The sequence below is a fragment of the Besnoitia besnoiti genome, chromosome IX, assembly GCF_002563875.1.
Source record: "Besnoitia besnoiti strain Bb-Ger1 chromosome IX, whole genome shotgun sequence".
NCBI classification, from domain to species: Eukaryota; Apicomplexa; class Conoidasida; order Eucoccidiorida; family Sarcocystidae; genus Besnoitia; species Besnoitia besnoiti.
The window spans coordinates 1,644,952-1,657,478 of NC_042364.1; the positions used below are offsets into that span (position 1 = coordinate 1,644,952).

A 12,527-nucleotide genomic window follows, 5' to 3' on the forward strand; every position below is an offset into this window, starting at 1 on the left:
AGAAAGGAGAACTGTCGAGCAGCGCCACTCTGCTTGGGCTTTCACCTTCGAGCGGCTGACCGAGCTGTGCCCTTCCGATGACTAAAGCCTGTCGTCTCTCAAAAAGGGCCGCGGCACCTGACTAGTAGGAGAAGTCCTTTCTACTTGGCGCGTTGTGACACCACGGTCTCGTCCGCACACCTCTGGACAGGTGAAGTGTGACGCTCGCCGTTGCACACAATCTTCCGTCGACTCGCAACACTTCTTTGCGTGTGGGAGTATGATTTTACGAACCAAAAGACTGATCAAACGCAACAGCGGGCTGGAACGCGGATTTGGGACCCGCCTTCCGGCGCGCTGACCGGTAGCGCGCCTGGGAGGTTTTTGCTTGAGTCGTGGTGTGAAGCACATAGAGAGGTTAACCGAAGGTCCGGTGAGTAGCAGAGTCATCTTTTCGGCGTATCGATTAATACTTTTGAGGAGATCGCACACAGTATTTTGTGCTCGCTACAATGGTTTAGCCTATCTCACAGTTCGCTCGTTTTATGCAGAATCTAGGCATTGTCTTCCCCCTCTGAAACCGGCAACACTGCGGCCAGGGTTGGTTACCTCAGTCTGTTGTTTGGCACTTGACTTATTCGCTCTTGCATTAACAGCGTTCTTCGTTGATATCACAGAGACTTCCAGGTTCGTGCTGCTTTCGCCCAAAATATTTGTACAGAGGTATTCATATTACTTTAAACTATATTGCATTGACTGTGCTTTCGGCTAATTGGGTTTCGTGTTTTCCTCCATTTTTTGGCTGACCACCGAGGCTGTACCTCGTAGATTTACTATCGGCGCCAACACATTGGCCAAAAGCTGGCGTCCTCGTGCGTTCACCCGACGAATTCGCTGCGCTAACTATCGTAGAGGGTCTGCCGGTTCGTGCGTTGAAGAGTGCATTTCGTATATAAGAAAATGCCGCTCTCCATTTTCGTCCGCTCAGCTGGGAGCCGGGCTTATCAGCAGCACGCTCCTATGCGAGCGGGAATCGCTGCTGCTTCCCGGTTTTCCTCTCGTTTCTCGATGCCTGAGGAAGAGACTCGGCCTGCGCAGGAGGCGAGATGCTTGCCCTTTAATTCGGTACTCAGGTCTCCCGAGCTCTGCCAGCTTCAACTGGCAAACCAGAGGAGCGGGGGTTTGCTGCCTTGCCTTGGCGAGTTTGCCATTGCGCGATGGGCATCTGCACCCAAATGCTCTTTTTCCGCCGAGAGTTCTGTTTCATCGGCGACGAACGTGTCCGCGACGAGCCCTCCCCAATTTGTTCCAAAGCCCAGGCATGTGTCTCTTGCACCAGACCATAAATACATGAAAGCGGACCTTATTTGCGGGGGACTGTTTGCGGTTATCACGTTGAACAGACCCGAAGCGAAGAATGCGCTGAATCAACAGGCCCTTGAGGAATTTGAGAGGTGTCTAAACCTCGTAGATGCCCACGCAGAAAACGAACCCGACTTCCGTGCATTGCTAATCCGTTCAGGCGTCGCGGGAGTATTCTGCGCGGGCGCCGACTTGAAGGAACGGGGGCATATGAGCATCGAGGCAAGCAGGGAGTTCGTCCAACGCCTTCGGTACGCCGCGTACATCTGCTTTGCGCCTCCACGATTGCCGGATAGGTGACATGCAGATTTCAGACAGGGGCAGCGCTGTGAGATCTGGTTATAAAGCGTGGTCTACGCTGTACTCGTATGAGCGCCAGAGCATTCAAGCACTATGGAGCACACTGTTGATTGAAATGGTAAATGCCGTGGGAAATCCCCAGGAGTTATTCATCCGCCTGCTGTATCGCACCTTGAGTCACGTTCTTCATGGTGTTTGCTTGTGCATATTCCACACTTGCCCCCACTTGTTCACCGCGCTCTAGATTCCACACCTGCAAGTGCGTTGGGAACCAGTTCATGCCTCTCTATTAAGCCGCCATTTTTCTCCTCATTCGGGCATTCGTGGGAGGCGTCTCTGTGTCTTCACGTTCCTGCGTCTATCTTGGGTGGCGCGGTTGACAGTAAGTCGTGAGGTTCGAAGGTTAAGCTATTCCGGGGCAACACAGGGAGCACACTAGACTGACAGCGGAACAGCGATGTCGTGGACATCGTCCTTCGTTCACAGGGTGTACGTTACGTCATCTTTCGCTGGGTCATTTCCCTAGCCCTGGCGTCCCGTTGGTCTCCTTTATTCTCAGTTCTTGTTTCCAGCGACTTTCTGAAGTTCCGTATCCAACGATAACGTGCCTGCACGGCGTCGTTTTCGGAGGGGGTCTTGAGCTGGCTCTCGCGACGGATTTCCGCGTGGCGTCAGTGCGTCCTCCTCCGTCGACGATCCCCCAGAGGGACTTTTTTGCGTGGGACTCTGCCGACGTGGCTGCATCGTCGTCCCACAAGAAGGCGCTCAGGTCGTCTCGATCCTTGCAGGGCGTCTCCGCTATATCCTCAGCGGATAATCGTCGCCAACATGCGCACAAGGGCGCCCCGCGCAAAGCACTTGAGCAGCCGAAAAGACCTTCGCTTTCCGGCAGTTCCAGCACCTTGACAGCGCATCTTCCCTCAAAGGGTTCCGGGGCGACGAACGACGACTCCCAAGAAATCCGTGCGGCGGAAAACGCGGGGACCGCCGGCTGCAGCCGTCCGGGAAAAACAGAGGCAGACGACGAAGCGTCGAACGGGGAACCGAGGCACAGCCTACCCATGAAGCAGAGCGCCGCTCGAAACAAAATCGCCACTAAGCGGCAGGTCTGTTCGTGGTATTCATCTCTGGAACTGTGCCTTCCGGAGGTTTCGCTGGGCATTGTGCCCGGTGCGGGTGGCACCCAGCGACTCTGGCGTGTGGTGGGGCCGCAGAAAGCAAAGCTTTTGCTTTTGACTGGCGGCAGCGTCGGCCCGAAGCAGGCTGTGCAGTGGGGGTTGGTGGATGTGATGGCGGGTTACAACGAAGACGAAGTCTGCCGCGTGTGGCGCTTTACTCAGGGACAAAGACGCTACAAAGCAGGAGATGACTACTACTCTCGCGGGGAGAATATGGACCGTGAGAAGCGGATTGCGCAGCAAATTGTGCTTGAGGCGCGAAGACACCGCCTAACGCAGCGAGAAGGGGGAAAAACCGTGGGCGAAAGTTGCAGTTTCGCAGACGCGGAGCGCGACCATACAGCGACAAATGATCTCTCTTTAGCTGGTGGCGACGTGCGGGAACAGGAGGAACTCAAGGCAAACCGGAGAACTCGCCATGCATTCGAAACCGAAATACCAGAAGCCGAGTGGGAAAGCGAAGACGCGTTCCGCGCCGGCATCCGGCTAGCTTGCCGCCTCGCGGATATGGCACCCCTCTCTGTCAGAGTCACGAAACGCAGCGCCGATTCTGCGGTGGAAGTGCCGCTGAAAACAGGACTCGATATCGAGAAAAAAGCATACGACACAGTTCTGGCAAGCAAGGACCGGCAAGAGGGGCTCCAAGCCTTCAAAGAGAAACGCAAGCCCTACTTCAAAGGACAGTAGCTCGTGAGAAAGGCACGACGCCACAGCCGGTCTCCACCTGTACCCTCCGTAGCGTCTTTACTTGCTCCGCAGAGGCACTCAGGTTTATGTCGTCAGCACATGCGTGGGCTTCTCGTCGCGAAGCCAATCCATATTCACTCAGATATGCTACCTTCATATAATAAATAGGTCAAATAAAATGAGGGAAGACCAAGCCTAGTTACCACGCGCTTCGGAGCACGGTGGTCTCGTACGAATACAAAGAAAATGCAGTGAGTATCTTCCTTTATGCAAGTTCGACTGGTTGTCGGGCTCCAGATCGACGTGCGACACGATCCGAATCTCCTCGGTAGAGGGAGTTCCTCTATGATCCACGCATGGTTTTAGTTTAGCTCCGTGGGAGCGGAAAAGCTCAGCGCGCGGGCGGGTGGTTTTGGCTGTCGAGTCGTGGCAGTGTGAGCCTGCCTCCTTTACTCTATTGGACGTTTTGGTGTCGAGTTTCGTTTTCCGCTGTTATATCGTGGTTTTAAATCCTCGCACTGGCTGCATCTTCCTAAGTCTGTGAGTGACAGTTACTTACATAAACGCTTGGCTATCTTCGCGATTCACGATTCCGTCGTCAAACACGCTTCGTCTGTATAGGACGGCAACTGCACAGCCTTATGCCTTAACAGGGACAGACGCCGTTCCCATGAAGCGCACCCGCCTCCCACTATATGCGTATATATATATATATCTATATGGATAGTCACAGACGCATGTACGTGCTACTAGTAATTGATGAATGCGTGTAGAGCATGTTCACGTATTGTCGCGAAGTCGAAAGAGAGACACACAGAAGTGCGTATTATGGATCTTGGAAGCAGGTGAAATACGTGTGGCGCTTACGCCTGCAAACTTAGCTTCTACAGTCGCAACTTTCCCTAGAGCCTGCGGCGGCGCGTTACGCAGCGTCTGACGCCTCGCGCTCCGGACAGTGTCGGAGTTGACGTATTTCTTCTCATTTTCACCTCCGCCGATTGCTTTTCGCCGGCAAATTCCCGAAAACCTGGGGGGGGGGGGGGCGGCACGGAGTGCAGCACGCGGATCCGCTCGAAGGGTGCGTATCGGCCAGCGGGAGCACCTCTCTTTGAACCGGAAAAAAAGCATTCACCCTCAGGTCTTACAGGCGATTCCCGACTCATCAAGGGCACTGTGTATAAATATATAACTATATATATAGGAGTATACGGATGTATAGATTGAGCACTATCTACCTTGTTTCCACGCACATGGCGGGACGCAGTCTCAACCGCATAAGGAACGTAAATAGCTATCCTGCGAAGACAGAAGCGATTCTAGTTTGTCGACGCGAACCGCACAACCCCCGCTCAGAGAGACAGCAAACCGATTTTGTCTTCGTCTAGAACTCGACTTTGACCTTGTACAGGCACACGCTCAGTAAATCTACATATATATGTCTAGATACATGCATAGGAGTTACACGTGTGTGATCACTACTCACACACGTGTCAGCATGTGCACACAGCTCATATATATGTATGGACGCCCGAGTAGGTGAACGCAGGGCTGTACTTGATAAAGTCACTTCTTCGAAGGTTTCAGCTTGTTACAAGAGTGCCAGAATCGCTCCGCTTAAGGCATCCAGCGCCAAATTCGTTTTCTCGTGGGCGGCTGTCGTCTCGAGGGCGTGGAGCGCGCGCCGAGCCAGGAGTCGCTCGGCGAGACTCAAGCTCCACAGAGTCACTTTGAGGCGCAGCAGAACCCACCATCTCTGAAAACACAACAAACATCGGGGGCGGGCGACGGCCCCACACAGAACCAAGCTCGGCGCGGGCAGCCTTCGCGAGGCGCTCTCTCAAGAGGCCGCTGCGAAGTAGCAGTTTTAAAAAAAAAAAAAACAGCAACCCGCACGCGTCCTGCTCCAATATAACGTGATCCTGAGCGAAGTCGCAAAGAAGGACAGCTTTTTTCGGCGTCTCGCGCTTACCCAAAACACCGACGCGTTTTGATTCCGGCGGAGCTTGCACTCTGTCGCCAGGAGCAGCGACGCATGCGCCACGGGAACCAGAGCCAGGCGCTCGTCTAAGCCGAGTTTCGTTTGAATCGCGCGCAGCTGAAGAGAAAAACGACATGCCCATAAGAACGTTTCCTGGAGCGCACGAGTCTAGGCACAAATACATTTGCGACGCCCGTCGGAATAAACCCAAGCCTAAAAAATATGACAGGGAAGGAGTATGGGTCACCACTGAGCGCGTAGTAAGGATGAGATGCACGCGAGTGAGCCACCCTCGATGCACACGTGCGTCCACACATGCATATATATGCACACATACAAGTGGGCAAATAGGTCCCTCTAAACGTGCATGTGCGGACAGCAGCACCATACTCGAGCTAAATCGGGTACGCGTTCGAACCCGAGCCGACGAACCACTTATTTAACAGCCCTCCGCGTCGCAGACAAATCACCTGATGCGGGGAGCCATTTTTGCACTTCACTCGAAAAACGACACAGTGGCATTCTTGCGCCCACTCAGAAGATACTCGTCTTTCGCGTCTAGAGGTTGAGGGGGAGCATCGCCCGCCTCTCGTCCCTGTATGATCGCCTTTTTTGCATGGATGTGTCGCTCGGATTCCGCCTTCCTCCCTCACACACACTCACTCTTCTGTCCGCTTTCGTGTTCACTACCCAAATCCCGACTTAGCGGATCTTACAAGGTCGTTCGTCTTTATCAGCAGCACGAACTCACGAGGCACCAACTGCAGCACCTCCGTGATGCGAGTGAAATACTCAGGAAAACTCGCTCGCAGCATCGCATCCTCCCTGCAAAAACAAGGCACGCACCCGGAAAAAGTACGGAGACGTCACATTGCATCGATAGAACCGCACATCCATATATATGCATATTTATGTAGATATATATACATGTGGGCATCCATATTTGTCCAGAGAACTCGCTATCTAGCGTCTTACTGTGCAGGCCACGGACCGCCATATGCGCAGGCACCGCGGTACTGGTTGCTGTTGCGGAGATATATAAATATATATATATATATATATATATAGGGCTTATTAGAGAGGCGATTTCACTGTCCGCGTCGCACATTCGTATGACAAACGATACGCGACGCACACGGCGCTCTGGAGCGTTTCTGTAAACTCTGCTCCGTGCGCACACATGCGCGGAACTGCGAGGCGAACTTCCTCACTCTCGCTCTGCAGCACGCGCTTTCCACACGAGTCCCCAACGAACCAGAAAAACTCGGCGGGCAACAGCCACAAAGAGAGAAAACTCAGAAAAAAACGCCAGTGGACTTACTCGACCGATTTCCTCGAGCGCGTGATGCCGCCCTCCAGGCTGCATACAAAACCCAGGCCGCGCACATTTGGCTGATGGGAATTCTATCAGGCACGTGCACGCGGGACCCGCGAAAACAAACCCCCCAATATATACACACATACTTGGCACAGACTCTGCATCACTCCAGTCTAAGGACACATACGCCGACGCACGCAGCCACACAGATGATTATGTGTATACAGAGAAAAATTGATAGGTACAGATCTGCAGGTAGACAGCTGACAATAGATAGACAGGTGGATGGATAGATACATAGGATAGAGAGATACAGGGGGAAAATGGTATGAATTGAGGGTCGGCACGATACATATGGTAACTCATTTGTAACGAGGCTCGAATGCGGTGAAGCCTCTGTCTCTGCGTTGCTGTGGTCACTTCAGGTCGACGTTGCAGCTCAACTGCGCACCAGAGGCCACTCCCGGAGCTCTGTAGGCGCCGTGTGATTCGCTGCGAGTGGGGAGGAGACACTTCGTCTCCGCACGTGCATGCCGAGGAATTTTCGAAACACATGCGTATCTCTTTTCACGTAGGAAAGGCACAATCTGTTTCTACGGTCGGCGTGCGCCCTCAGAAATCCGACTGCAGGGGTCACCGTCGCTGCACCGGCGCTCCGCGCCCTCTGCCGGCGCGCGGGTCGTCGAGCATGCAGACATCTGTAGATCGCTAAACATGCGTCTCAGCATAGACCACCCCATAAGGCCTGCTGCAAGATCCTCACCTGCTTTCAGACCTGAGAGTGAGGATTATCTGCAGCAGACCGGCGAGCTCCTCCACGCCGAAGAAGCGGCAGGAGGCCGCAGTCTCGGCGCGGTCGCCCCGCAGTACCCCGAGCCAAAGCTGCGCGTAGTTCTCGCGAAACGCCGGCGAAAGTTGGCAGTACAGCCCGTGATCAAGAATGTAAACCGCGAGTGTAGGGCACCCTCTTCGCGAGGCCCTCGCTCCGCGCCCGGCGTCTGCGGCCGGGACGGTCGCCAGCGGCGCAGTCGCCACCGCCGCAGCCGACGCCGCGCCCGATGCCGGCGCCGAGGCGGGAGAGGGAGAGACAACCACCGGCGCAGAGGTGGCGGCGGACGCGTTCTCTGGCTTGAAGGCGTCTCTCAGAGGCGCCGCGGGGAGCTCGCCGGGCGCGGCTTCCCGCTCGAGGTGAATCAGGACGTTGCCGGGGTGAGGGTCGGCGTGGACAAATCCTTCGCGGAAGACGAGGATCTCGTAGAGCTGATTCAGCGCCCGCGACACCGCCAGGGGATGGATGCCTGAGCCGCGGAGAAAAAGAGATAAACGGACACGATTCGTTTCAGAGGAGGGGGAAGCTTCAGCAGCAGCGCATCACGAAGGCAGAGTCGCGTTTGATGTGCGCAGTTACCGCGTAGAGGCCTAGATCTCCACCTCGCCTGCGGTGGCGGCGTGGGTTTCGAAGCGCTATTGCAGTCGTGGAGCATGTTGTCTCTGTCTTCCTTTGTTTTCCCAGCATACGGGTGCAGCCACGGCGACTGCCGCCGAGCTCGCGGCAACGCCAGGAGGCCCGCGCGTGGGAGGAGAAGAGAGACGATCTCTGCGAGTGCGGCCCCGCGCACTGGACGTGTCCGCGCCTCGCTGACCGGCACTCTCAGCGTCGCGTGTTGTTTGATAATACAACGCTTTCGTTTGATTGAAGTTGATTCTTGAAGAGGCGTACGCTTTACCTTGCTTGGTGATTCCTGCGAGGTCGTCAGCTGGGACGCCAGGGGCGCGCTCCATGATCAGCACGCGCGAAGTGGAGAGCTCGCGGTGAACGGCGGGCACGCGAAGCTGAATTTCGTACTCGTGGAAGACTGCTGGGGAGACCTCGTGATTCACGGTGTTCTCTTCGCCTGCGGAGAGGTGAGGCTCCTGTCGGCCTGGCTCCCGATCGCGCTTGAGAGGCGAGGCGCCTGACGACGGTGGCGTCTCTGAGGCTGACCTTTCCGGGGGAGGCGACGACGACGGAGAGGCGCTCGCAGGCCGCCGCCAGCGCAACCAGAAAGAGTCAAAAAAGTGAAACAGGGAGAGCGAAGAGACGAAAAAGTTGTACGTCACAGACGATGGGAGATCGTAGGAGAGAGATGCGTGACGACTCAGCAGCGAACTCAGCTTCTCGGCGTTCGCCGCCTCCTTCAAGAAATCAACTTCCTCCGGCAAGTTCTTCTCGACCAGCTCCGCGAGCCACTTCAATCTATACAAGGCGCACACATGCATGCCGATCAACGAGGAATCACGCACAACGCGAGAGCTTTCCAGGAAAAAAAAGAAGCCTAAACAGTTATCTAGATTTACACTACAAACTACATCGCAAAATTTAGGTGAGAGTAAAGAACCGAAAACATGCCTCCAACACCCCACCAAAGCCCCTCGACGTAAACAGGCGGCGACACGCGTTTCACATCTTCGTCAACAAGTTGAGAATGGCCTGTCCTCCTCTCCCCGACTCGAACATGTTCCGCTAAACCCTAAATGGAGAGCTTGACATGGCTAAATGGAGAGCTTGACATGGCGTTCATCAGCTTCATTCACAAGGCCCAACTTGGCCGCGTGCCGCGTCCATGTCCGGCAAGCAGGAACTTCCCCCCCTCGCCGACCCCCTCCCCCCGTCTTCCGCAACGTGTGCAGCCGCCTCGGTCATTCCCTGTTGCTGTCAAGCTTTTCCTCTTTTCCGTTCTGCCTTTCTGCCGCCCCCGCTTCTCCGCGTCTCGTTTTCGTTCCCGGCCTTGCGATCTCTTCGCGCCATCTGCGATGGATACATGTATCTTGGAGTGTCTATCAGCGGCTACATGTCAAGCAGACACGCAAAGTTGGCGTCCTCTCTCACTTCACTTGAGGAAAGACGCGCTCGGCGACCCCTTCGAGGATCTGCACCGCCAGCGTGTCGACCCGCGCGAGCTCCGCGACTTCGCGGTGCTGTACCTTCACAGCCACGGGTCTGCCGTCGCGGAGGCGCGCAAAGTGAACCTGTGCAAGCGAAGCTGAAGAAGCCGCGCGAAACCAGACAACACACAGAAGAACGGGCGTCGCGGCAGACTCGAGGGAGGGAATATACCAACGAGCCCTCCAGAGGCCTTCTCAGGGCCACAGGGACACACAGCAGTCGCGCGAAACTGCAAAACGAGGCTCACGCCCGCAGCTAGCTCACACCAGGAGGGCGAGGACAGTCGCCCCAATCCTCAACGTGAGACGGTTCGATATATGCACGTAGACACTGCGGCTACACTCTGGCTCTCTTCGCTGAGGCGTCCAAGAAGCCAACAAACGCCTCCAACTGGCTACCCCTTTTTCTCGCAGAAAAAGACGGCCAAAGAAAGACTCTCGCCTTTCGGCGCACCTGCTCCCACGGGCTGCGGGTCGAACTCTGAGAAAACCTCGCTGAGGTCTCGAACGCCGAGCTCCTTCCTCAAAACTGCAAACACGTCTTCCGGCGAAGACGTCGGAGCCCCTGCCTGCAAGCACGGAAAGAAAGCGCCACATCAGAAGGCTCGCGCGGTGCTTGATTCGCGTAGAACCAAGTCGCCGCCAGCCGTAACACCCCAACCCTAAACACTAAACAACAAATAAAACCCTAAACCCTGAACGCGGCCAGCGAGTACTACGAAGCAATTCCACAGGAAGACATCGAATAAGGTCCACGGCAGAGACAAGTCGAGCGAGACGGCGAGAAATGGAAACTAGATGGAGAAGCGCCGCGCAAACCCCGGGTCTCACCCCCCTGTCGAGAAGGAACGAACGATTGAGCGAACAACTCGACAAAATGCACGCCAGATCGGAAGCGTGCGCCAGCATGCAAAAAGGAAAGACACGTGGTGCTAATGAGGCCTCTAGATTCAGATTAGGTGAGCATGACGCCAGTCGACAAGCAGAGTCGCGAAAAAGCGAGGCTGCAGCGAACACCAGTGGGATCAGCGGAAAGCTCACGCTGTGTGAACCCTGAACCCTAGAGCCAAGATGTCACCACCGGAAAAGGCGGACATTGCGGAAAACCGGAGAATACAAAGAACGAAGAAGACACATCTGACCTGCAGGACGGCGAGAGTCTCGGTGTAGGCAGGGGGAAGGAGGTAAGACATCGCCGCCACATGCTGTCCGAGTTTGACGTACACGCCGCGGTTCGCCTCAGCGAGGCGGAGAAGCCTCTGCGCGGAGCGCGCATGGCACCCAGACATGTCGCTGCCGCCTGGATTTTTTTTTAAAGCAGAAAAACACGCAAAAAAATAGGATGAGTCGCTGAAAGAGACAATCATAACACTTATAAAGAAAAGAGGCGAAGACACGGTAAACCAACAACGCAGCCATGAACAGAAGCCGTCGCCTTCGCGTTTCGGATTTAGGCGTCGCGGAGAAAAAAGCAGGCGAGCCTGGTACCCGCGACAGAGCGCCAGGGGCGGGAGAGGAAGACGCAGACGCGCAGACGACGATCTCTCCCCCTGCCCTGACCTTGCGCACCGCCGCACGCTAGTCTCTCTCCAGTCAGCCTTTCTGCTCACCCCAGAGCTTGTAGTCCACGCAGATGCCTGCGAGACACCCGCCCGCGCGGAGGCAGCGAACGACTGTGAACTGCCGCGCCTCGTCGGGAGCGAGGCGGCAGACGGCGAAGAAACCAAGAAGCGAAAAGACGCCGCAGAGGAGGAGTCCGCGACCCACTCCGACAGCAGAGGAGCCGAGCAGAGAGGTCCCAACCGCGTGAGAGTCGCGAGGGAGAAGGGCAACCCTCGCAGAGGAGAAGAAGACCTTGCAGAAGCGCACCGCGCAGGGAGCCATCGACTGGTGCTGTAGCGGCACCCGAGCTTCCCTCGCAAGAAAAAGCAGAGAACGCGAAGCCGGGGCGGGTTTGGGGAGCGCCAAGCTCCGCGAAGGCGCGCGGAGGCAGCGAGGGCACGCTGGCGGAGCGACGTGAGACGAGAGCGAGAAAGTCCCCCAAGACGACCGAGGCACCAGCAGGTGCGAGGAAGAGGCGGAAACATCAGGTGAGAGGGAACACAAGGGAGACTCTGTCGAAATGCGCAAGGCAGATGAAGGTGCGAGGCGCTCGGTCCGCCGCAGAAGCGCGAGCAGGGCGCCGTGGCTTCTGCATCCTCTCATCGTGGGCGCAGTGAACAGAACAAGCCGCTTTCTCCGCTCCTCGACACTCCGACGCGCCTTCTTTCGTGCGAAATCTCAACCATCGAGACTGGATCTAGAACGCGGGAACGTCTGGCTCCCTTCCCCTCCGTCGCATCGCAAATGGACCCCAGAGCTCAAAAATAATGGTCAATCCAGATCGCAGGATCCAGCGAGCCGTGTGTCTATACCCTCAGCGCCCTGGACTCGCGCATGCGTTGCAGCGGCGAGCCTGTGCGTGCTGTATCGCGCTCTGAGAAAATTTGCCTGACGCAAAATCTCGACGCGAGGCACAAGAAAGAACGCCAGTGCGTTACTGTGGAAGAATCTCGATCCGTGCGGCGATGTGCAAAAGGTTTTTCGAGTCCTCTGCGCAAACCCTGAGGCACGCTTTGCGTGTCTTGCGGCGGGAACGCGCAGGCGGAGGTGCGCGAACAACAGAGGAAAACTCGGGCTTGCCTCGTGCTGGAAGAAAAGAAAAAATCAAAGAACAAGAGGTGTTGTGGCCTCCAGGCGACTGGCGAGGTCTTTTCGTCGGACTCTCCGCGCCGCCGTCTTGTCTCTCGCTGGCAGCGAT

The 12,527-nt window shown here is 56.0% G+C and overlaps 2 protein-coding genes across 2 annotated transcripts; one reads left to right on the forward strand and one right to left on the reverse strand.

Moving 5' to 3' along the window:
- Positions 1 to 999: 999 nt before the first annotated feature.
- Positions 1,000 to 3,506, forward strand: BESB_014050 (enoyl-CoA hydratase/isomerase family protein; the record flags this gene model as incomplete). Its single annotated transcript, XM_029360135.1, has 2 exons — positions 1,000 to 1,592; positions 2,201 to 3,506. The coding sequence occupies 2 exons, from the start codon at positions 1,000 to 1,002 to the stop codon at positions 3,504 to 3,506; spliced, it is 1,899 nt and encodes a 632-aa protein (XP_029216802.1).
- Positions 3,507 to 5,094: 1,588 nt separating this feature from the next.
- On the reverse strand, positions 5,095 to 11,932 carry BESB_014060 (uncharacterized protein; the record flags this gene model as incomplete). Its single annotated transcript, XM_029360136.1, has 10 exons — positions 5,095 to 5,259; positions 5,476 to 5,601; positions 6,201 to 6,309; positions 6,806 to 6,844; positions 7,566 to 8,100; positions 8,530 to 9,038; positions 9,672 to 9,825; positions 10,182 to 10,296; positions 10,870 to 11,027; positions 11,338 to 11,932. The coding sequence occupies 10 exons, from the start codon at positions 11,930 to 11,932 to the stop codon at positions 5,095 to 5,097; spliced, it is 2,505 nt and encodes an 834-aa protein (XP_029216803.1).
- Between the last annotated feature and the right edge of the window lie 595 nt (positions 11,933 to 12,527).